Source organism: Microcebus murinus, chromosome 16 (assembly GCF_040939455.1).
Source record: "Microcebus murinus isolate Inina chromosome 16, M.murinus_Inina_mat1.0, whole genome shotgun sequence".
Lineage (NCBI taxonomy): Eukaryota > Metazoa > Chordata > Mammalia > Primates > Cheirogaleidae > Microcebus > Microcebus murinus.
Window position 1 is genome coordinate 18,542,481 of NC_134119.1, and position 24,461 is coordinate 18,566,941.

General features: G+C 39.0%; 1 protein-coding gene across 1 annotated transcript in view; it reads right to left on the reverse strand.

Moving 5' to 3' along the window:
- The window catches only part of SPTLC3 (serine palmitoyltransferase long chain base subunit 3), a 152,088-nt gene that overhangs the window by 69,580 nt on the left and 58,047 nt on the right, over positions 1-24,461 (reverse strand). Inside the window, exons 3-6 of the mRNA XM_012780830.3 lie at positions 21,225-21,379; positions 19,969-20,117; positions 4,636-4,760; positions 2,543-2,636 (exon numbers count right to left, since the gene is read on the reverse strand). Coding sequence (XP_012636284.2) covers positions 2,543-2,636; positions 4,636-4,760; positions 19,969-20,117; positions 21,225-21,379 — 523 coding nt within the window. The remainder of the gene's footprint in view (positions 1-2,542; positions 2,637-4,635; positions 4,761-19,968; positions 20,118-21,224; positions 21,380-24,461) is intronic.

The following is a 24,461-nucleotide window of genomic DNA, read 5'->3' on the forward strand; positions in this document are numbered from 1 at the left end:
AGAAAGGTGGCAGGAAGGAAGAAAGAGAAAACATGTGTGCCCACAGACAGAAAGAAGGGAGATTTCAGTGACAACAATGAATTAGTGTTCTGCTTTTGGTTGGTATCCATTGCTAGAGAGCTGGTGTTCCCTTTTGGGGGTGTCCTTTCAGTTTGATTCCTCGTATTTCCAGAGTTCTTTCCCTGATTCCTTCCCATCTGGATCAGCTGTTACTTCTTACCTTCAGATTTTTATTTAGCTAATGACACTCCCAGTTTAATCTCTGAGCCAGTAGGTGGTGCTTGTGGGTGGGAATGGACCACACCCTGTATGATGCCTCAGTAAATGCGGTAGCAGGACCTCCCTGTCAGTAGGTCACACTTGCCAGGAGGAGCAAGCTGCAGTGTTGTTTTTGGGTCCTGTAACCAGCTCTCGTTCTTCTGGAGAGGCACTCTAGTGCCTCAGGTGGTGCATGGGGCCCTGAGACTTCCAAGTGTGCCCTTATTCTCCACCTTAGTAGGGGCCAGTGGGAGAGCAAAGCTGGATGGGGTTGCACTGGGTGAGCCTGCCCTCAAGCTCCACAAATGTTTTTAGCAGGGGTCAAAGGTCAGTTCCCTGCCTCCGGCAAAGCTGTCATGGACGGGCTGAAGTGGCCCCCCTCAACCAGAAAATATGGGTGTGAAGGTGGGGCTGTCTGAGACCCACAGTCTGGCAGTCTGGAGCAGGCCTCACTCCTTTTCACCATAGTTTTTCCTACGGCCTCTGCTTGCCAGTAGGCAGGACCTCAAGCCAGCTGAACTGCTACCCCTTGGATGGAGGTGGAGGTTGCTTGCCCAGGATCCCAGCCTGAGCTGGGAGTGTGGACTTCCTGTGGGAGAAGGGCTACCCCTGAGCACAACATAGCTAGGACCCACTCTGATCTGCCCCTGAAGGCACACACACCTCAGTAGACTAATTCACTAGACTAATTCACAGTAAACTAATTCACACTCTCTGTGCCCCCAGGCAATGCGATTGAGACCTGGGTGTAAGGGGTCTGGTCTGCAGGCCCTGGAGATCAATCCCTGACCATGCCAGGGTTCCAAGTTACCCATGGGGTGCCCACACTGCATCAATGTCTCTCTGCTTTGGGATTTGCCCCAATCTGCTGGAGTCACAGGGCAAGCAACACCAGGAAGGGCCAGCAGGTAGGGAACTCACAGTCCGAGACCCTTAGTCCACTGCAGGGGCCCAAAAGGAAAGTTCCGAGCCCCATCCCCTGTAGATATCTCTGAGTAGTGGTTAAATTGTCTCCCAAGATGAATCCTGAGGAGTTGAGGCCTTCCCAGGGAGGACAAAGAAAATATGGTGCCTGCTGACTGGCTGGGGTCTGTGGGGCTGGAGGTGCCCTGAGGGAGGTGGGAGCCTGGCGCCCAGTCTGCAAGAGGCTCTCTGCTCACTGGTGGCAGCCGTCTCTGGGCTGGTGTCTGCAGGTCTCTCTGGCAGCTCAGGAGCCCACTAGCAATCTGAGAGGCAAGGGAGGGGAATTTTTTTAACTGCTCCACCTACCCTTCTTGCTGGTCTCCAAGCCTCTCTGATAGAGCTTAATCCCTGCTGATACCTTTCTCTGTCCAGTTCTGCTCCACAACCTCTTCCTGTGGGGTCTCCTGTGGGGGTTCAGGCACCCTTCCTTCCAACCCTCATTTGATTATTTGATTTATGTTTGTCTTTTTTTTTTTTTCTCTTTCATCTAAAAATTTCTCCTTTTTGCAGACGCTCTGGCTGGAGGTGCTTCTTGTCCGCCATCTTGCCTCCCTCCTCACGATAATAAATTTGAGTCAAAACTTTTGAACTGGGAGGGTCCTCACACATCGTATAGTTTGACACCCTCATTTTACAGATGAAGGAACTGAATGCAAGAAAGACTATAGGATTTACACAAAGTAACACAACAGTCAGGGGCAGAGCTGGACAAGAGAACTCAGGTGTCCACCTACCCATACCTCCTTCAAAATGTTTCCTGATACTTTCCATGCTGCCCTGTCAAGTCCCTAAACAAGAAATACCCTTCTGCCTCCTCCTCGCCACCCAATCACACAACCCAGAGCCTGAAAGGACTTTTCAATGAAGTTTCGGTGGGTGGGTATCTGAGCATTCTGTGGGTGGGCATCGTGAAAGGAGGCATTATACTAAGGAACAAGCTCACTTTATACCTAAATATAACACAAAGCTTACGTCTTCAAACTTTCCAAGACAGGGTTATAGAAAAGAAAGAGTTATAACACTTCTGATAATTAAATGGCAGCCCTAAGAGATCAATCATGTCTTCAGAGGCCATATTGCAAGACCAGTAACATTGACATTAATGTGTTTGCGTTACCCTTAGCAATCTGGATGTTTAATGGACTTCAACCATTTGTTCCAGGTCACCAGAGGTTAACAAGCCAGTAGTGAATATAAACATAATTGTGTTTCATGAGGCTACATTGCCAGTTTTGAAGAGCAAGAACAAAGTCCCATCAATAATCTTTACTTTCTTCTAGGAGCAAGTTGGTACATGTTGAATAAACACACTGATACTCACTGTTGTGTTTGAAGATCCTTATGGTTGCACCCGAGAGTCGGGCTCCAAGCACAAGAGATGTGTGGTTTAACTCATCACTTAAAATGAGGCAGCCCTGTGCAGAACACAAGCACACAAGCCAATAAAGAAAATGAAGGAAAAACAACTTGTGGGAACAGGAAGACACTCTAAAATCTATAACACAGGCTCCTGAAACCCTCTTTAATTTTAAAAGGCCAAGAGTTTAATCTCATGTCTATATGGATAAAATCCTATATAGCAATTAGCTAATGGAGATGGGAATCATACTAAGAGTTTCGCTCTTTACCACAACATTTATGTATGGATTTCATCAGAGAAGTTCATCTAAGATCTTGGTGAAGTACCAAGTAGAGTCTAAAAATTTGATCTTTGAGATGAAAACTGATATATTTGGTGGCGAATTATGATCTTGCTGGGAGTCTGTTATTCCATGCTGGATTATTTAATATTTGGGAGGGATTTGGTTATTCCTCCTCAAAGGGAGAGTTTTGTACAGGACATATCAAGCTCTTGCTTTCTGATTCTTTCTCTGCTGTATTAACATCCCATCTAGATAGAAGCATAGCTGCTTTACAGTTAAACACTTTGAATTTGGGAACGTATGAATGGCGATTCAGGTTGGGGTAAGTGGGGTAAGTGGATACAGACAGTCTAACTTACTGCATATAATTAACTGTTTGAAATTATTTTTCTCTGTTAATGTAAAAATTTCTAAATTGTAAAACTGTTTAATTTTACCAAAAATGTGGAGACAAATTATTGTCGACATTTTTTTTCCTGTGGCCACACAGAATCTCTTGAATTTTCCCTTATATTTTGGTAATTTAACACATGATGTGATTAAGTTTTTGAGAAAAGAAAGAAAAACTTCCCATATCTTCATACTGTAGACATTTGCGTGTATATTTATAATTTTTCTTTCGAAACATTTGAGGGTTATTTGTAAACCTTATACCTCATCTATACATTCCTTATTATGTATCTCCTAAGAACATCCAAGAATGTCCTAAGAACAGGACATTCATCTACAAAAATCACATCCATGAAGTTCAATATTTATACGATACTTTCCATCTGATATGTAGTTCAACCTCAGATTTCCCCAATTGTCCTAATAATGTCTTACTGTCTTTTAAAAATGTTATCTCTCCTTCCATATTTTTCAACGCAGAACTCAATCTAAGATCATACATTTCATGTAGTTGTCATGAGTTGGATTTTTGAAAATATATAAATTTGATTGTTGCACTTGCTCACTTACAGTGAACCAACCAAACATCCTATTCTCAGGAACAATTTCAGAAACTCTCGCGTAATTTCTATTGTAAGGCTCTTTGCAATTTGTCATCTGCCTTCATCTCTGGTCTCTCCTTCAAACGCTATCTTAAGTTCTCGTTTCTCTAAACCTATGTACTTTACACAGGCTGTTCCCACTTCTTTGTCTTAAGGAAGTAACTTTCTTACCTGTTAAAATTCTATTCTCATGTCATTATTTTTTTTGCCCAGACTTGGCAGATCTTCTCAGGAAGAGTTTGGGGGCAACTCTTTTGTCCTTCCTCATCTAGGTGTATGCCTTTGTTGTCGATTCATCCTGTTTAGTGTATTATTTCCCCTATTACACTGTAAATCACATAAATCTACAAGGCACAGGTCTTGTTCATCTTTGTATGTCCTGTATCTTCCCTCATCTTAGGACATAGTAGATTCTCAATAACTGGTTTATTGAATAATGAATGAGTAACATAGGAAAATGTTTTTTTTAAATAAATGCTTAATAAATATTTGCTACATTGCTTATGAGGATTCAGGAGCCTAAAAATTTGATTGATTTCATTAAAATATCATCAAAGATGAATTTTGACCCACATCCAGGGCTGCAAGTGTATAATCAGTAATATCATGGTGAACAGATTTGCTGGACTAAGCTGGCACATTCATTGAAAAATCCAGATATCCAATTTGTTTCCTCTAAGAAAAGGACCTTCTCAGCTGTACTTCTAACAAGGACCCACTCAGAGTTATAATTCTTAGGAAAGATACAATAGAAGACAATTATGTTAACAAATTCTCACCTTTCCAACTAGTGCGGGGATATTCATTGAGTTAGTTGCAAATCCCATCCCAAAGACCATAGCTGCTTCTACATTCAGGAACTTAGCCACAAGGTCCTCCAACTCCTTGTGCTTATCCAAGGTACCTGCACATGAAATTATAGGAGTGAGCCTTCTCTTTTTAACAAGCCCAACATTGAAAACCCAAATTCCAGTACATACACATCACAAAATGAAAACTCAAATTCCAGTACATATGCGTTACCAAAAGACCTGCACAAGCATGTGCATAGCAGGAATATTTGTCATTATCCCAATCTAGAAATAAGCCAAATGTTCATCTACTGTAGAATGCATGGATAAATTGTGTGACATTTATACAAGCACTGAGAAAGAACAAACCACTGTTCCACACAGCAACGTGGATAAATCTCACAAATATGTTGGTGAGTGAAAGAAGTCAGACATTTGAAAGAGCACAGGCTATGTGAGTCCATTTATATAAAGTCTGTAGACAGACAAAAATGAATCTATAGTATTAGAAGCCAAGATAGTGGATAGGGTTACTTTTGTTAGGAGCATAAGAAAGGTTTTGAGATTCTCTTGACTATTCTGAGTTTGCGTGCCTGTTACACAGGTATGTTTGCTCTGTGAAAATCCATTGATCCATATACTTATGATTGGTGCATTATTCTATCTGTATTTTATAATGTAATGAAATTTCCAAAAAATACCACAAATCTTCTCTCTTCCTACCCTACATCCCACAAGTCATTAATTAAATTATAACCTGCACGAGGTTCCCCACACCTAAATGCCAACAGATCCTATGACTTCCATAGATACAAATAAAACTAGTTATTATTTATTGAATCTTTGGAATGTACTAGATATTGTGCTAAGCCTGATATTTAGGTTATCTTATTTAATCTTAGGAGCCCAACAATGCAGGTATTTCTACTTTACAGATGAGAAAATTAAAACTTAAAGAGGTCACAGATAAAAAAACAAAAGAAATCATCTATTTTAAATCCATGGTTTATGTTTTTACCTCTCTATTACCTTTTACAAGCTTGAACTCTGACCCTTCCTTAAACATAATCCCTTCATGCTTTGCTGGCAGTAAATTTTGATGCTTACCATGTTTTGTTTGATGTCACTTGAACTTCACCATAGTCCAATACGGTAGCCACTAGCTACATATGGTTAGTACAGTGGAGGAACTGAATTTTTAATTCTATTTAATTTTAATTAATTTAACTTCTAAAACTATAGCACAGTAAAATATTTTCCACTAGACACAAATTTATTATTTTGATAGGATTACATTTTACATTAACCATTGCAAATTTAGTGTCTGAATGTAGATGTGCTGTAAATGTAAAATAGGTATCATATTTTCAAGGCTTAGTACAATGAAAAGAATGTAAAATAGCACATTGATATTTTTCATACTTATTACATGTTTAAATAATAATTTGGATATAATAGGTTGAATAAAATGTATTATTAAATTAATTTTACCTTTTTTACTTTTTGAATGTGGCTATTGGAAAATTTAAAATTATATGTGTCTTGCCTTGTATTTTTATTGGGCAGTGCTGTCTAGATGGTACATTTGACAGAACAGAAAAATGTACAAATGGAGAAATGTAATTTGCATCCAAAGAATGTAGGAGCAGTTGCTCATATTTAAGTTAGAGGAGTATTTTTAGCATATTTGGGCCATTATAAACATGCTTCCTTCAACCTAAGGGTCAATATATTTTACCATAAGGGTCAACATATTTTACTATACAGAGTGTGATATCACAATTTTATCTAAGTTGGTATGCTAGCTTCCTTACTGTGCTAACATGGTGAGGTTTTAAACATTAGAAGGATTAAATCATCAGTTCAAAGATTTGTTTTTGCATTTAATGTTGAAGAAGATGTCTGATGGCCCATCTTTCCCCTTCATCAGAGGTCATATTGTTCAGGTGGCCTTTCTTCTCAAACCAGAATGTCTTTATTCCCAAAGTTGTCAGAAGAGACAGTAAAACGAGTGTTTGAGCAGAGTCAATCTTACTCAAGATTTGGGGGAAAAGTTAAAAGTTTAAATTATAATTTCAAACTTTGTATTATCAAAGATATATTATGGAGCAGAAAGAGAAGCTGAAATTTAAGGATAAAACAGGGGCACATAATCATTTACCAAATTTGCTTTTACCTAAACAGACTGTATCCCAAAGGGCATGGTCCTAATAGCAGGTAGTGAAAAGGCCACTGACTTGGGCATTAGGCAACTTGGTTCTAGCTCCAGTGGCCTCTGGTTACTTCTGGAAATTTCCAGAAGGACTGGGAGAAATGCTCTTTTAGGCTTTCCTGACGTATGTGCTCTTTCCTTTATATAGATCTCTTTGCCCTAGAGTGAGCTCCACTCACTCTTTGAAATCCATCTATTGTGTCAGCTTTTCTCTGATGTCTTTCTCAGCTTCCCCAGGCAAAACTGGTCATTTTCTCTTCTGAGATAAAATAACTACCACAGGGTGACTATAACACTTAAGTTCAACTGAAGATTTTCTGGAATAATCTTCTCTGTTATGGAAGGAGCCCTTGTGGTACAGAGACTGAGTGTGAGATCCCATGACTTCCATAGATACTAATAGCAGTATCATAGATGTTGATAATATCATAGGTACTATGATGGTCTTATAGATATTTGTCTTGGCAACCACAGCATCTCACACATTGCTGACACATAGTAGGTGCTTATAGACTTGCATGGGATCTTTTGATTGACAAGGAAGATAAAGCTGAATTTAAAGTAGGGGAAGACACAGGAAAGAAGATCAAAAGGCCATGCAACGCCAAGGCAACAAGGTGACCAGGCAGTGAACACCAGCTTAAAAACCGTCATACCTAAGAAATCCTCCAATAAAGACAGGGTGCCCAAACTTTGCCAACTTGATAACCTTTCCCATGAGCCTTTCCTGCTCAGAGGGTCAGGTGACAACTGTGTCCTGGCCCAGTCACCCAGAAGTGCATGAGCAGAAGTTTATGGTGAATCTCCATGTTGTCTTTCTCTACCCTCAATCTTTCCAAACCTGCCATTCTAGGAGTTTATCTATAACAGTTGCATCATGAAATGTTCTTAGGATAATATGGGATATGTTGCCAAGCAATAAGACAGATAACCAACTAAGGAGAAACGGGCATGTCTAAGACCATTCTCTGACAAATTGCTTTAAGGTCCCTACCATTAGAACTGGTTTAAAGAGAGGTAGGAAAGAGGAAATACAGGTGTCCATCTGAGGTCTCCAGACACCAGCCTTTTTTTTGGGATTTCCAGTGAGCAAGTTGTCACTAAAGTGATTTTTAAATAGACCAGTTTCTATAACCAGATTTCTCTCAGCTGAGTTATGAGTTGTAAGTGGTTTTGCATCTAGGGGCTTACCTTCATTTGTATAGAAAAAAATAGTTTTCAAACCCTATTATCATGGAATTTCTCTGTTTAGTGTTCATAGTTCAGATTTCATAAATAAACTTGAAAGATTTCCAGGATGACTGGACATTTTCCTCTTGAAGAAGCCATTCCTTTGAAAGTCAGACTGGATTGGTCTGGGGTGAGGGAGGTGTCTTTAAGGAGTAATGAAAATAGGACTCTTTTATATTAACGTGCTGCTTTCTTCCTTCTGCTCTTTATATGCAAGAAATAAAAATGTGGGAAGAGCTTGGGGAAAAGTAGTCACTAGAAGCTTGACTAGCTTTCTTTATACAAACATTCAGGCCATACCCTGATTCTGTAAAGATGTCAACTTGCAGTTGGTCTGAGTACCTGGGTAGTTCTAGAAATCATATTCAACATTTTTCTTTGATACATGAATATTGGAATTTACCAGTCCCAAGAAAGCATAGCTATAATGCTATCTGAAGGTGCAAAATAAATCCATAATAGTTTTTGTTTCTGTTTCTCTATATGACATTTTAGTCTCTGAAGGTCAATAACAGTCACAAATTGGCTAGTACAATGGCTCTCCAAATCGGTATGTTATGCATACATTGAATTTCATTTTTATCCTGATGGTTTATTTATCCAGTGGTATACTCAAAACCTACTTTTTAAATAAAAAAATAAATGCAAACTGGAAGTATCCTCTTGCCAGCTTTCTGAGTATTATTTTCATGTGCTAAGCACTGGCTTCACTGCTATGAGTCAAATCAATAAAAATTAGATTCAAGATAAAGTGCCAACATTTTGTTTAGGACTATACACTTTTGTTGGATTTTTATTGATACTGACTGGCTTATATTCTTTAGTCGGAGATTGCTGTCATATTGACATATCGACATTGATTAATCACAAACAGCGTGGGTGTGTCATTAACAAGCCTGTTTTTCAACTACCGATTCTTCTTTTGTGGCACACGTGGAGACTATTTTCCAAACTGTGACTGTAGTTACCTTTGGCCCAGAATGTCCTGTTTGTAGACTGTTCCCTAGACCTGGCTTAAGAACAGACTATCATTTATTGTGGGGACCTGCCAGCTTTTGTGTCCTCATCTGGAAAATGAAAATAACAACGGTATCAACCTCAAAAAGTTGTATGACAATTAACTGAGATAAGTCTTGAAAGATTTCAGTATGGTGAGTTGGCACGTTGTTTAGTGGATGGTCTGCACTTTTTAGCGCTGGCTCCTCTAGGGGCCTCTGGACCACAGGAACGTCTTCTCTGAGACAGTGGCCATCAGTGGTGACCAGCCTGGTTATGGCACCAATGACCAGGAGACATCCCTAGAACTTTTGCTCCTTCTTAATGAAAAGGAGTCCAACATGGACTAAAAGTAGAAGGCCAGATTGGGGCTTGGGTAACTTGGCAAAAACCACAAAAAGGACTTGAACACTTCTTGCAGACCTGAATTTGTGATACACATGGCCTTTTCGTTCATTAGGTATGTGACCTTGGGCAAGTTATTGAGACTTTCTGGACACTGGTATTCTTATTCATAAAAGTAAGTGAAACTAAACACTAGGGACCTTGTCAATACTCAGTTCTGTGATTTCATTACTCCTCCTTTATTTTACTTTGATTACGTGGCAGAAAATTAAGTCTAGAAATAGTGGATGATAAGATGGGTAGGATTTATACTGTACTTTGGATGGAGAGTAATATATAGGCTTCTGTGTGGTCTTTTAGTTACAGCTTTTCACTGGAAGAGTTTATTCTACTCCCTCCTGGCTCACTAAAAGAAACTCAGATTACACAGGGTGTCCAGGTTGATGTAGAATTTAAAGGAATATACACACATCTTTGCCCTGAAGGATGATGGTTGAAACAAAATAAATAGAAGAAAAATAGGGGAAGCCTGGATAAATTCCTAGACTCTGAAACTCAATTCTTTTCAAACCTGCTAGTCAATACCAGGCAAAAAGTCAGGTCACACATTTAGGTTAAGTCCTGTGTATTAGAAGAAACACAGTTGCCAAGATGATCAGAAGTGACTTCTAGCATACCACCAGATCTAACTCTTTTGCACTATCAGAAGGGTACAGAATGAATGGGTAGGTATTAATATTACATTTCTGCTGAGTGGTTGTTTTGCCATCCTCAGTGCTCCTTTTGCACAGATAATCATCTGAATGTGATAAGTTAGGGGTAGATATTGATGATGTCTTTGTCTCCCTTAATTTGATATCAGTGGCCTTAAAAGATATACACAGGTGTCAGTGTCAGTGAAAGTTAACCTGTATTCTTAATATATTTGGATGCAATAGGATTTTTTAGTCTAAATGAAGGAGCCTAAAGCTTGTTGTATGCTGATGGGTGCTGGATTTGGAAATCTGGTCCATTGCTATTAAATCCAGAGGGGTCTTCTCTCCAAATCACTATGATGGCAAGTACTTGTCTAGATCAGCAAACTTTTTATAGAGGTCCAGAGTATAAATAGTTTGGGCTTTGCAGGCCATATGGTTCCTGTTGCAACTATTCAATTCTGCCATTGTAAAAGGAAAGCAATCACAGTCGATACACGAAAGAATAGGTGTGGCTGTGTTCCAATGAAATGTCATTTATGGGCACTGAAATTTGAATTTCTTATAATATTCTCATGTCACAAAATATTATTCTTATCTTTACTTTTCCAATCATTTAAAATAAGTGTAAAAACTGCTCTTTTACATGCAGGCAGTACAAAAACAGGCAGCAGCTGGAATGGTTTAGCGACCTCTGGTCTAGATGGCTTCTGGTCTTAGCTGCCAGCAGCATGGGGTAGTACAGACAGCTCTTCAGTGGGACTCCGGAGAACTGATGTCTAGTCTTGACTTCTCAACCTCCAGACTGTAGGAACACTGATTGGCAAGTCATTACAAATCCCTGGGCTTCGTGTTCCTCACCGTATGGTACTTGCGCGTGCTGGGGAGGGAAGGTGGTAGGTGATCTACAAATTCTGAAATTCTAAGAATTTCAACATTCTTTGATCATCCCAGGTATCACCTTGCTGGCAGGGATTATACTTATGTAAAATTACTCCCACATCTTGTTGAATCAAAGCTTGGTTTTGGCTTTGTTGAACCTACAAGGCCAAATTCTACACTTGCAGAAATATCCCTGCTAGTTGAAATTTGGCTGTGCTGTAATTTCTATCACTGTCAAGAGAAGGGCAATTACCTTGTCAGAACTCTACTAGGCCTCAGGAAATTGTCAAAAGGCTTTCAGAAACCAAGACACACTTTCATTTTCTTACTCCCAAACAATCCCTCTGAGAGTTCCCTTCTCCTTACGAATACTCTTAAAGGAAAATAAAGAGGCTTGAGGGAAATGAAATAAAATCTCATTAATCAGAATCTATAATAATTCTGTCTGAGAGGCACTGGCACTGAAACCTCCCTTCAGTAACAGGGTGCAAGGTGAGAACTGTGGTAAGGGCCTAGCAAAAAAAATTAAATGCACAGGCCTAGCTAAAAATAATGATAAATCAAACAACCCTATCAAAAAGTGGGCAAAGAATTGAACAGAAACTTTTCTAAAGAAGACAGAAGAATGGCCAACAAACATATGAAAAAATGCTCAACATCTCTAATCATCAGGGAAATGCAAATCAAAACCACAATGAGATATCACTTAACTCCAGTGAGAATGGCCTTTATCAAAAAGTCCTCAAACAATAAGTGCTGGTGTGGATGCAGAGAGATAGCAACACTTCTACACTGCTGTTGGGACTGGAAACTAGTTTAACTTCTTTGGAAAGCAATATGGAGATACCTTAAAGTGATACAAGTGGGTCTATCATTTGATCCAGCAATCATTCGATCCATTACTGGGCATCTTCCCAAAAGATCCAATGACACTCTACAAAAAAAGACACCTGCATTCGAATGTTTATAGCAGCACAATTCATAATTGCAAGGCTGTGGAAACAGCCCAAGTGCCCATCAATCCAAGAGTGGATTAATAAAATGTGGTTTATATATACCATGGAGTACTGTTCAGCTCTAAGAAACAACGGTGATATAGCACATCATGTATTTTCCTGGTTAGAGCTGGAACCCATACCACTAAGTGAAGTATCCCAAGAATGGAAAAGCAAGCACCACATATACTCACCAGCAAACTGGTATTAACTGAGCAGCACCTAAGTGGACACATAGGAAATACAGTAATAGGGTATTGGGCAGGTGGGAGCGGGGAGGGGGAACTGGTATATACATACATAATGAATGAGATGTGCACCATCTGAGTTTCACACTGGAAACTCAGACTTGTGGGGCGAGGGGGGGGCAAGGGCATTATTTGAAACCTTAAAATTTGTACCTCCATAATATGCTGAAATAAAAATAAATAAATAAATAAAAAGAAAAAAAATAATGATAATAATTACTGTCCCCTGTAATTGCCACTTCAAAGCCACTGCAGCCTGTGGTCATAAAGATTAACTTCTCCCCATAGCTGGCATCCACAAAAGTTCTTACTTTTCTCTGCAGATAGCATCACCTTTAAGAAACCTAAAGGTAGTTTTTAAGACATCTTCCAGGGCCAGCATTCCAGTGGATCAATTGGCCCACCTAGACCAGTGGCCCATACCGAGAAATTGACTCAACTGACTCAACTTGGATTGCTCCAGTGACCCCAGGGACTGGAGCAACCCAAGAAGATGATTTCTACATCCCTATAATTTTGCCCCAATTAACAAACCGAATTGCCTAATCCTTTGCCTGTTGAACTACTCCTCAAACCCCTGTCTTCCAAATTCTCGGGAAGGTGGAAATTTCTCTGGTCTCCCCGCTTAGCACTATGCAGAATAGACTCTTTCTAGGCCGTAAAACTGCTGACTCAGCCTATTGGCTTCTTGGGCAGCGAGCAAATGAACCTGGTTGTGCAGCAACAGAACCATTTATGAAGAAGGATTTTACTGTGTAAATTAACTAATCAGAGTGGGGATGTTTATTGCTCATTGAACTGAGTCCACTGCTTTAAAACATGTTGTAGTATTGATTTACATTAAAATGTGTTCATTAAAATTTCTTTTTTAAAGAAAGCAAGATAGCAATTTCTTAGCAACTGCACATTTCCAGAGGAACTTGAAAGGCCATAAGCTGATATTTATTTAAAATATACTTAAATTTAGACATTTTGAATATTTGAGCTGGCCTCTTCTTCAAAAGCTTAGGTTAGTGAGACTGCGTTTTCTACCTAGACCTCGCTAAAAATTTTTAAGAAATGTAGGAAGAGCTTTGATCGTTTGAATTAAATGATAGCAGAAAATTTTTCAAGAAGATAAATGGGGGGGGGGTTTTGCAAACTATCTCATGATTAAAGGTAGTGTTCTTAAGCTGACAGACAAATTTCAGCAAATTTGAACATTACTATTAACATGAAAAGCACACCTGAAACTCTAGAATGGAACAGAATTTCCTATTACGTCTAGTTGCATGGATTTCTAAGTCAATGTTTCCCTTTAGATGGTTTTAAAATAAAAATATTGGAGGCTAGTTCTCAAAATTGCAATTATAATTTGAAATGTTCTCAGCTAGGCTGTCTTTACATAAGCATACTAGCATGAAGTGTTCCTTTTCAAGGGTAGAAGACTGTCCAAGTACAGATGAGCCTTCACTGGCACAAGAATTAGTCTTCTGGTATTCCATGAGTTTATTCCCTTAGAAGGGAACTTATAACTAAGAGTTTCTGGGTGAAACTATGGCAGCACAAAGGGCTTATAGATCTGTAAGCAAATTGCAAATTGTTATACTATCTCTATATATCTATTCTTAACCATAGGGTTCCCAGGGAAAGAAAGACCAAGAAACTACACACCTTTGTAGAGTGAAAGTGGGAAAGGGGGAAGAAAAATGAAAAAACAAACAAACAAACAAACAAAAACCTCATCTGTGGTTTGCTTGAGCTTAACCTTTCCTGGATTTGGAAATCTGGACCAGCAATACATATCTGGATATGTTTAGCAATCAACACCAACTCACTTCACTGATTTTATGGGGTGTCCATTACACGGTTGTCATTTTTCATTTACAGACTCCATCTCCCTCAGCATGTGTGGTGTTTGCCCTACAAAGTGAAAGACCACTGCATTTTGGAAAACTTTTGACTAATTTTGTCAAGATAGTCAGCCATGCTACGTAGTTTCTATTGGTCCTCAAAGTGTGATTCCCCAGAGAAGCCAGGTGAACATCACTTGAGAACTCACTACAAATGCAATGTTGGGTCCTATCCCAAACCCTACTGAATTAGAAACTCTAAGTGGAGCCAGCAACCTATGTTTCTGCAAGCCCTGCAGGTGATTCTGCCTAGCCCACAGCAACATCCAACTCCTGGGCTCTGGTGATCCTCCTGCCTCAGCCTCCCGAGTAGCTGGGACTACAGGCACCCACCACCATGCCTGGTGGTGGGTGCCTGTATATATTTGAAATAATATATTTCTATATATTTCTATATATAATATATTTCTATATATTTCTATATAAAAAATATATTTCTATATATTTTTGTAGTTGTCCAATTAATTTCTTTCTATTTTTAGTAGAGACGGAGTCTCGCTCTTGCTCAGGCTGGTTTCGACCTCCTGACCTTGAACGATCCTCCCACCTTGGCCTCCCAGAGAGCTAGGATTACGGGCATGAGCCACCTTGCCAGGCCCCTGCAGGTGATTCTGATGCAATTTGAGAGCCCCTGGTTTAACCTAAAAAATCCACATAGCCTGTGGCAAGGCCCTTCAGGTAGGCTGGAAAATCTGGTCTCTCTATTTCAGCGGCAACATTTGGGAAGTGTCAGAAGTCTTTTCATAAGACTGTGCCTGAACACCTGACTTCATTTAGGCTCCTCCTCATTTTTTAAAAAATGATTAGGCCAAGAAATATGAAATTGTGGAAAAATTAGGAAATACTACAAAATAAAATATAACCTTTCTTGATGCAAATATTTATATATAATACATTTTTAATTGAACTCATAATATCCACACTGTTCTATAACTTGTTTTATTTTCTTAACAATGTAAAAAAAAATGAGGACTAGAGAGGGCACAGGCCATAGTAGGGAAAGGAGTAAGAAAGAAAAGAAACTTTTTATCTGAGGAATGCAACCCCCCTTTAGTTATCAGACTCAGAGAGGCATTGAAATGCAATGATAGTCAAGTCATTGAGCAAAAAAATAATTACCTCCTGAAGCCATTTGCTATGTGGATTCTAGACTATCTGATGCCAGGTAGCCATAAAATGCCATAGGCTGGACACCATAACTCATACCCTACAGTTCAATAGCTATAGCTTATCACTGACCGATGTTATTTCTGGAATCCAGTGAGAATTCCTGTCAAACAATGTGGCATCAGCAGATTCCTTGTCCCCCTTTGCCTTTAAAAACCTGCTTGTAACAAAGGCCAAAATGAGCTCTCCCCAAGGCAACCTGGAAGTATGTCCCAGGCAACTGTCCTTAACCTTTGTCCAAATAATCCCACTATATTAATTTTGCCTCAGTGTCTTTCTTTAGTTCGACAAGAGGAACTAGGATTCAAATCCAAGCAACCTAATCCCAGAGCCTTTGCTATTAACATGATGCTGTGCAACTACATTATGATTCCAAATGGCTAAATAATGTGATGTGGAGCAGGTCCACCAAATATATTTAATCAATTTATTAATGTTGGAAACTCACTTGTTTCCCTAATTTTTCCCCATTATCAATCATACTGCAATGATTATTCCTGAACATACATTTTTAAATACTCACTCAAGTTTTTTTAAGACAAAATTTTTCAAAATAGAATTTCTGAGTTAAATGGCTTGCTATTGACACCTTTCCAAATTGCCCTCCAATGAACTTTATCAACAGTATATAAGGGTGTCTTTTCTTCGCTCCTTTGAAACTACTGGAAATTATTATTTTTTAACTTCTATGAATTAGGTAGAAAATGGATCTCTATGTCTTAATTATTCTTTGATTATTACTGGAGCAGAGTATTTTCCATAGGCTCATTATCCACTTATATATATTTTTTTCTTAATTGCCCATTTGTGTACAGGATCTACTTTTTAATGTAAAAATTTCATTTAACTGTAATATACACACAGCAAAGGAAACGAGTCATAAATATAGAGCTCTATAAAGTTTCATAAAGCGAACACACTTAGATAACTGCATTAAGACAGAAGAACTGAATTTGAATGGCCCCAGGAATTCCTTGTGTCCCTTCTGATTTCCATCCACTTTCCTCCAGAGGTGACCACTATCCTATATATTCCCAACAGAGGTGATGTTCCCCTTAAGGGACAACAACTGATTCCTGGGGGAGGGAGGCTGTTATCTTATTCTATGTATGTACCAAGTACAGATATCCATGGACTACATGCACAGACATATAGTATATCCATGGCATTAACATTTCATGGCAGTGAGGTGGCAATGAGAAAAAGGTAGACAAATGTTGCATTATCCTGGCTGTGCAGTTTTGCCTACTTTGAACTTCATGAAAAAACTTGGCCCACTTCTTAAATTGGGGTGTTACTCTATTTCTTGTTGATTTTGTGAGAATCTTTAAGTGTTAAAAATATTAATATTTTATCATATATATTGGGGATAACTTTTTCCAGTTTTTTATTTGACTTTTACCTTTGTTATCCTTATTTTCTTTTTTTTTAACTTAACTTTTTATTTGTTTGAGGAATCTCTTATTTATAGTCTATGAAAAATTTCATGAGGACTGGATAGTAAATTTTATAAAGCTTGCATAATGGAGATGTTACTTATCATTGTTTGAGATTGAAGACTCAGACATTATAAACAATTTATACACAATTTTTAATACCAGTGCTGAAAACGTAAAAATCCACATAGTTATAGAATCCTTTTGAAAATAGTTATTCTAGTGACTTTCCAGCTAAAAATCTGGAGGCAAGCCACCTTGGAAAGCTATATTGAGTACCAGTCTCTTAAAACTTTGATAAGTTGTTAGGTCTAGAGTTCGCTAATTCACAACTTAGTATCACTCAAAAATTTCCAATCTTTCACAGAACTTTAACCAAGTTATTAGGCAAAACTAGACTGTCACTACCAAACATGCATATAATTTGAAAGGGACAGCCAAGATTCAGGAACATTCTACCAAAAACATCAGTAGAAGATATGAACTTAAAATGTTTCAGACATTTTAAATACTTGCTTATGACTCCAAATTGCCATTTTTCTCTGCCTCACATATAGGATATAAAAAATGGACCCCTCCCTACCCTCATTAACATGTGGAGTGTTAAATTGACCACAAAAGAGTCAAAGCCATCCTTAATTCTGTATTCCACACTATTTTTTAGCTGTACTGTAAAATAAATAATAGTACATCATTTCACATCTTAAAAACAGCATTTGCACATCTGTACATATCTGTCTGAAGACGTATCATTTCTAGCTGTATTTTTGGGCTTAGTTTTAACATTTGCTGGTGCAAGTTTGGCAAACAACCTTCTCCTTGGGTTCCTCCTTTTCCTCACCTCCTCCTGACTCAACCTCCCTCTACTGTTGGTGTTTGCAGCAAGGAGGTAGGAACCAGGTGCCTGGTTGGGATCTATCTTTCTACTGTTCACCCTTTGGAATAACTTTAATTTAGTATTTTTTTTTAAATTACAACACACAGTTGAGTTTAGTTATTTGGCCAAATCTCAGCCTTTTTCTTTTAGTGGACATATCTGTTCTAGTTACATTATTTTTTTGTCAGAATAATATGTGCCATCTTCTAACCTTTTGCTATGTTTTAAAAGCTTTCTTTTTATTTCCTTGTTTTATATTTCTTCATTGCTATAAGAATTATATTTTCTTTTCCCTCTTAAGATTGTTGACAACTATTTTTTAAAGCCCTGGGAAGTTACTTTTAAGTGATAAAATGTCCTTCAACTTTTACTTTTGGTTTCTCAAGAAGCTATTTTGGTTGCTAAAAATTGTTAAACCTCTATCTTTCCAACGTACATCGTTAAACCATTTTTACTGTTAAACATTTTCTTAAAGCTATATAAAGCATATGTTTTCTAAAAGTTATTTGCATGTCTAGAATAAGTGGCTTTCAGAATTATGCTACCTCTAATTCTTGCATGCTGTGTGAAGATTTTTGTTAATGTTGCAGAATGCTTTAAAGGTCCCTTCTTTCTTTATGCATTTCTTAACTCATTGCTTATATTCCTATTTCAGTCCCTTTATTTGCCTAAAAGTAGTGTGAATAGCTTCTCTTTGGGTCTCCCACTATTTACTTGAAAACTGTTAAAATCCTCTTCTTAGAACATGACCTAGAGAGCCGAATGAAGCAAGCACATATTAATAGCCCAGTGATTCAGAAGTATGAGTAGGTGGAGAAAGAACTTAGACTGAATGTAGTACCAAGTGGGAACTTCATTTCTGCCTAGTTTCTCTGGGTTTGCTGAACCTGTGGAGTCAGGGACTCATGTTCCATATCTGGCTTTCACTGTTGGCAAAGTACCGTCACCGTCAAGCTTCCCTCCCTTCAGTTTCTGCCAGCTGTGACGCATGAATGTTCTGTCCCAGTAAGTTGGGAAGTCTTCATCAGGAATGCGTTTTCTGTCTGGTTATTAACAACCCTGATATTGGGTGTCACCAGCACCACAAGAAATATCCCAGACAGTTATGACTCTGTGCCCCTTATGGCTGGGGGTATGCCTCCAGTCTCTGCCCCATCTCCAAATGGGGCCTGGCAGGTGACACCAGTTCTTCTAAGTATAATAAAACCTCCCCCTTTTCCCCACACCCTGTTTACATCTCCAGCCCTTATGCCTCGAAATAAAGATATGTAAGATGTCTTTCTTAAGAAATCTGGGCAACCACTATTGACTCTGGAGTTTTAGCCAAGTATTTACTGAATGCTTGGATGAAAAAAGTACCCACTTTGTTCAATTTGAGTTATTTGTTGCACCAGTTTGTATAATTAAGTTTTTTTTTAAAAAAGTCTTCTGCTAACTGGTTATCTACGAGGGTCATGTGGCTCATTAACCATTAATAGTAAATCCCTTTTTATCAGATTTGCCTCTGATTCTTAGACAGGCCTGACCAACCTGGTGAATCCTGCATGTGTCACCAGGATGGTGAACTGCTGTAGCAGAGAAAGCTCATCTGGACTGGGAATTAGGATGCTCAATTAACCACCTTGGGAACATCACTTAGGTGCCATGACCCTCAGTTTCCTCCTTCAGAAGATGGGAATAACACCACCTGTGCTGCCTACAGCACAGAATTTTTTATTTTTCAGAAATAAATGAGATACTATATTTAAAAAAGCAACATGCCAAGAATCACAAAGTACTCTACAAGAGCAAGCTTGCATTATTCTTTCTTCTTGAAGAGATGTGGAAGTTTCACTTCTCCCATTTCCACTCTTTTGAATAAGAGAAAAATGTTTTAGCTAAAAGTGAAATAAATACGCAGTCTGCCCCACCTTGTGTATTCATCCAGCATTCATTCATTCATTTCACACAACATTTCACAAAACCCATCCCTTTCCTTGTGGAGTTTATGTTTAGGAACAGAGTTAGGCCATATACAAATACAAAAGCAAGGTCATTTTAATCAGTGATGAGTCTCCTTAAGAGAAGTGAAGTGTAGAAAAGGACCAGCTGGAGGAGGCACCATAGTTGCTACTTCAGATAATATGATCAGGAAGGATTCATTTTTGTCCATGGTCAAGAATTAAAACACCTAATTAATAAACTGCCCAATAGCATAATGCTTGAAATTGACAAATATCCCTTTTCCTTTTTCCATTTTACAACAGCTTTTTGAAGTGCACAGTCTGGATCTGATCCAGATTTGAGAGGAAACCACAAGGAATCAGGAAGACCTCACTGGAATTTCAAAACAGTAAATGTACATACCCATTTCACACATGGTGCTGGCCACGCCTAGGCCATATGCCTCTAAGACATCCTTTACTGTCCTCATAGAGTCATCGTACCTGGCTGCAAGGCCAAGGTAGTTATAGGAGCCCATGTTGATGACATCTTTGATGATTCTTCCAGTAAACCTGCAGGGAGACAAGTAAGTGAGCACGGTGGGCTATCTCACTTAATACCATCCTAGTACCTGAGAGACCTTGGGTCTGGCCCAAATGATATGTTTTCTTCTTTCTCATTAAATTATACCATTATAATAATTTAAAAAGAAAACAAAATGAATGAAACTCTGTCATTTGCAGCAACATGGATAGAACTGTAGGCCACTATGTTAAATGAAATAAGCCAAGCACAGAAAGGCAAATACTGTGCGTTTTCACTCACGTGAGAGCTGAAAGAGTGGATTTAATGAAGATAGAGAGTAGATTCATGGTTACCAGAGTTCAGGAAGGGTAAGGGGGAGAGATAAAGAGAAGTTAATTAATGGGTATAAATATACGGTTTGCTAGAAGAAATAAGACCTAGTGTTAGATTGATCAGTAGAGTGACTATAGTTTATAATAACCTGTTATATATTTCAAAATAGCTAGAAGAGAAGAATTCAAATGGTTCTAGCTTAAAGAAAAGATAAATATTGAAGGTAATGGGTATCCCAAGTACACTGATTTGATCTTTACAAAGCATATAAATGTATTAAATTATCACATGTATCCCAAACTATACGTATCTATTATGCATAAAAAAAATCTGTTGCCAAAAAACAAAATGATTTGTCCTTAGGGGACAGTAACCTCATAATGAAGTTGGGCAGAGCATTGGAGAAAAGTATCCTGAACCATGGAGTGTTTCTTAGCCCTGATTTAGCTTAGGCGCTTATTTCCATGGCACCTACGCTCCGGTTGAAATTCCAGCAAGAGCCTGCCAAATGGACAAGAGCCATGGTCACCACTGTCTCCTTAGCCAAAAGTAGGAGGGTACAATTTTCCAATAAAGCAGGTGTAGAACACGCAAAGCCAGCCAGGTCTCGTGTTAATCACAATATAAACAAACTACCTTGGCATCTTAATTACTGTGATTTCCTCTACTGGCATTATGAGTGCTTGCAAAGGGCTGAGTGATGCAAGCCCAGCCACCTCCATGTCTTGTTTTTTTTTTTTCAGATCTGTAATCTGTTGCCCACATTAGGATTTCCTTAAAAGGATTTTCTTTCCACCGAGCACCTCCAGGTGGCTGCTCACCTAAATGTCCAGTTGTAGTCATCCGACACCCTCTCCACCACATCAAACCAAGGCCCTGGGGCACTGCAGATGGGCCTGTTCCAGTTGTCTCTGATTCGAATGTAAAGGTTTCGCTTATAAAAATTCTCAAAGTCTTGATATAGTGGCACAAAATCCTGTTATAACAGAGGTAGAAAGTTAGTTTTGGTCCCTTGCTTTTTGGATTTCATTTGCAATTGAAGGCTGGGAGAAAACTTGGAAGACCCATGCAAAGAACCCATCTGCAGATGTATTTTGAGCAAGTGTCAGTAAATAAGGAAAGAGGTGGGGTCCACAAATAAATCTATGAGGCCACCATCCCCAAAGAATGTGCCTTTAATGGAGGAAGGAATAAATGTGATAAATAAAGGCAGTAAGGATGACAATGCCATACAAGTTCCAGAAGAAGTGGTGGAGACACTGATCCCTGCAACTTTCCTAAGGGTAATGACAGGTGTTTATGTCCAAAGCAGTTTAGTTGGGGAAAAAAAAATGGCTGAGATGATCGATCGTATGTTCTTAACTTTTTCAAACATGAATATCCCCATTCATTGTGTCTTTGGGATTGTGGATGAACTTGAACTGTTGGATCTGTTGGAAAAACTGCTATTGGCAGGTGGCTGGCGGTCACGTGGTGGAGGGCCTGGAAGCTACTCTGAGGAATTGTGGAGGCCCCAGGCCTCTCTCACAGCATTGAGTTGCTATGTGAAATGTAATCCATGGCTAAAGGGATCTGTGATCCAACTGAGGCTCAAAGCAAGACATGTCTAATTTTGTCATCTGACTTGCAATAGTTAATACAAGGCAGAAAAAGCAAAAGCTGTAACTACAGACTAAGCCAAGTACGTTGGATGTTCATAGGATCCAACGGAGCAGGAGGAAGAGTCACATCTTCCTGGAGAATCCAGGGAAGCTTTATGTAGGAGGGGCCTTGAAGATGGGTACCAAGGCAGAATGAGATGGCTATGGGCAGGGATTCTTGGGGTGGGCTCTCAGAGTGAGTGGGTCCATATGCTGATATATGGGGTGCATTTGAGAAGAATGAATCAGAATAACAGCGATCCCACTACTGCATATCTACCCAAAGGAAAGGAGTCATTTTATCAAAAAGACACCTGCACTCAAATGTTCATTGCAGCACAATTCATAATCACAAAGTTGTAGAAGCAATTTAAGTGCCCATCCATTCACGAGTGGCTTAACAAAATGTGATGTATACATACTGTGGAGTACTATTCAGCCATAAAAAGAAATGAATTAATGTCCTTTGCAGCCATTTGGATGGAACTGGAGATAATTATCCTAAGTGAAATATCTCAGATATGGAAAAACAAACTCCACATGTACCCTCTAATAATTTGGAACTAATCAATGGGCACACAGGGGCACAGAGAGAAATAAAAGTCATTGGAAATCAAGAAGGGTAGAGGGGGTGGAGGGGAAGGGTAAAAACCTACCTAAAGAAATTAACTATAAAAAAAAAATCCCAAGAATGAACAAACAAACAAACAAAAAGTTTAAGTTATATTCTGTCACCCTGCTCAGGACCTATAATGGCTCCCACCTCAGTCCCCATTCAAGGTCCTGACTCATTTGGCCTTCGGTTACCTCTCTTATCCCATCTCCTAAAGACTGCAACATCAGCTGCAACATCAGCTGGGCGCAGACCGCGGCAGCCTGAAGCATCTGCAGGAGGAGCTCGTATTTATTCTACAGGTAACAGGGAGCCACGGACTGTTACTTCTCTCTGTGCCCCTGTGTGCCCATTGATTAATTCCAAATGATTAGAGGCTACATGTGGTGTCTGCTTTTCCACTCCTGAATAATGGGGAGTGAGCCCTCTCATCCTCCCTCCCATCCTCTTTGAGCTCTTTGCTCTCTTTTCTGTTATTAAATGGAGCTGATTTCCTGACAACAAGAAGGATCATGGGGAAAGCCTTTGGGTTGGTCTTATGCTACTGGCTTGCCCACTCATTCCCTGAGCCTGTTCATTCCAGAGGAGAATATAGAAGATATACAGTCTTTTATGGCATCCAAGCCACAGATCTTTCTGTCACTTCAGTCTTTGGTCCTCTGTGTCAATGACATTCTTTCTTGGGGGAAATTATGATTTTCTGTAGGAAAGAATGTTCATAAGCACATGCTGGAGACTATCTATTGTACGTGAATTTGGAGCATGCTTGAGAAACTCTACTGGTTACATTTGAAAATCTCATATCAAATGCATTTTCTCTAAATTGTGATATAGGTTTTGTTATGATTTAAAGCTACATGTTTATTATAATCAATTATACTCTTTCATTTTCTCACAGGGAAAAGGACATATTTTTGAGGCAATGGGATTGTATAATTCCACAAAACTCATTTCCAAACTATTTCTTCTTTGATTCAGTATTTTTTTCAGGCTGTTTTACTGCTTTGTGAATTATTCTGTATCTCCAGATGTTATTTGTGTCCCTTCATTTATAATTTTAAGGCCTTATTTGAAATGATAATACATAAACTTATCCTATCAAGAGAAAAGAGAGAACTAGGACTGTAAGTAATATTTCTGGACTCTGAATGGAATTATAGTTTTAGGTTTTATGAGCAATCTTACCCCAAATAAAGTAACAGTTGGTTTTGGAAAGAAGGAGAAAAGAACCAAAACATTCTGTCTATAAAATTCAAACAGAATTAATTTCAGATTTGAAACCACAAAATGCACAAGGGACCAGGGGTGGAGGGGCACAGAGATTATAGAGATCAAATACTCATTTGGTCCATATGGAAATCAGACCCAGATAGGTAAGTGACTTGAGCTCTGGTCAGCCTCTGGCCTCACCCACTCTTCTAGGTAGCGATTTCCGAGTGACCTTAGGTTTACCCATCTTCCCTCTAAAACATCAGTGATGACAATATATCTTGCCCACAATATGGAAAATTAAGGCCAACAGATTGCCAAACTGTAGGAGGAGTGTCCACTAATCATAAGGAACTTGGCTTTGGCTGTAGAAAACAACCTGAGGTTTCCACATTTTGTGTCTCATGAAGACGTATTGCCATGGACCTCTAAGAAAAGGTGGGAAAATACTTCATCCTGCCTAAAATTGCTGCCTTCTCACTCAGGGATCCAGAATTTGTACTTATGTGGAAATGGAAAGCTAGCTCTTTATTAAGATAAGTGCTTTGAGGGCAAGCTACGGGGATTCTAACCTATTCTCCTGGGGGTCAGGGAAG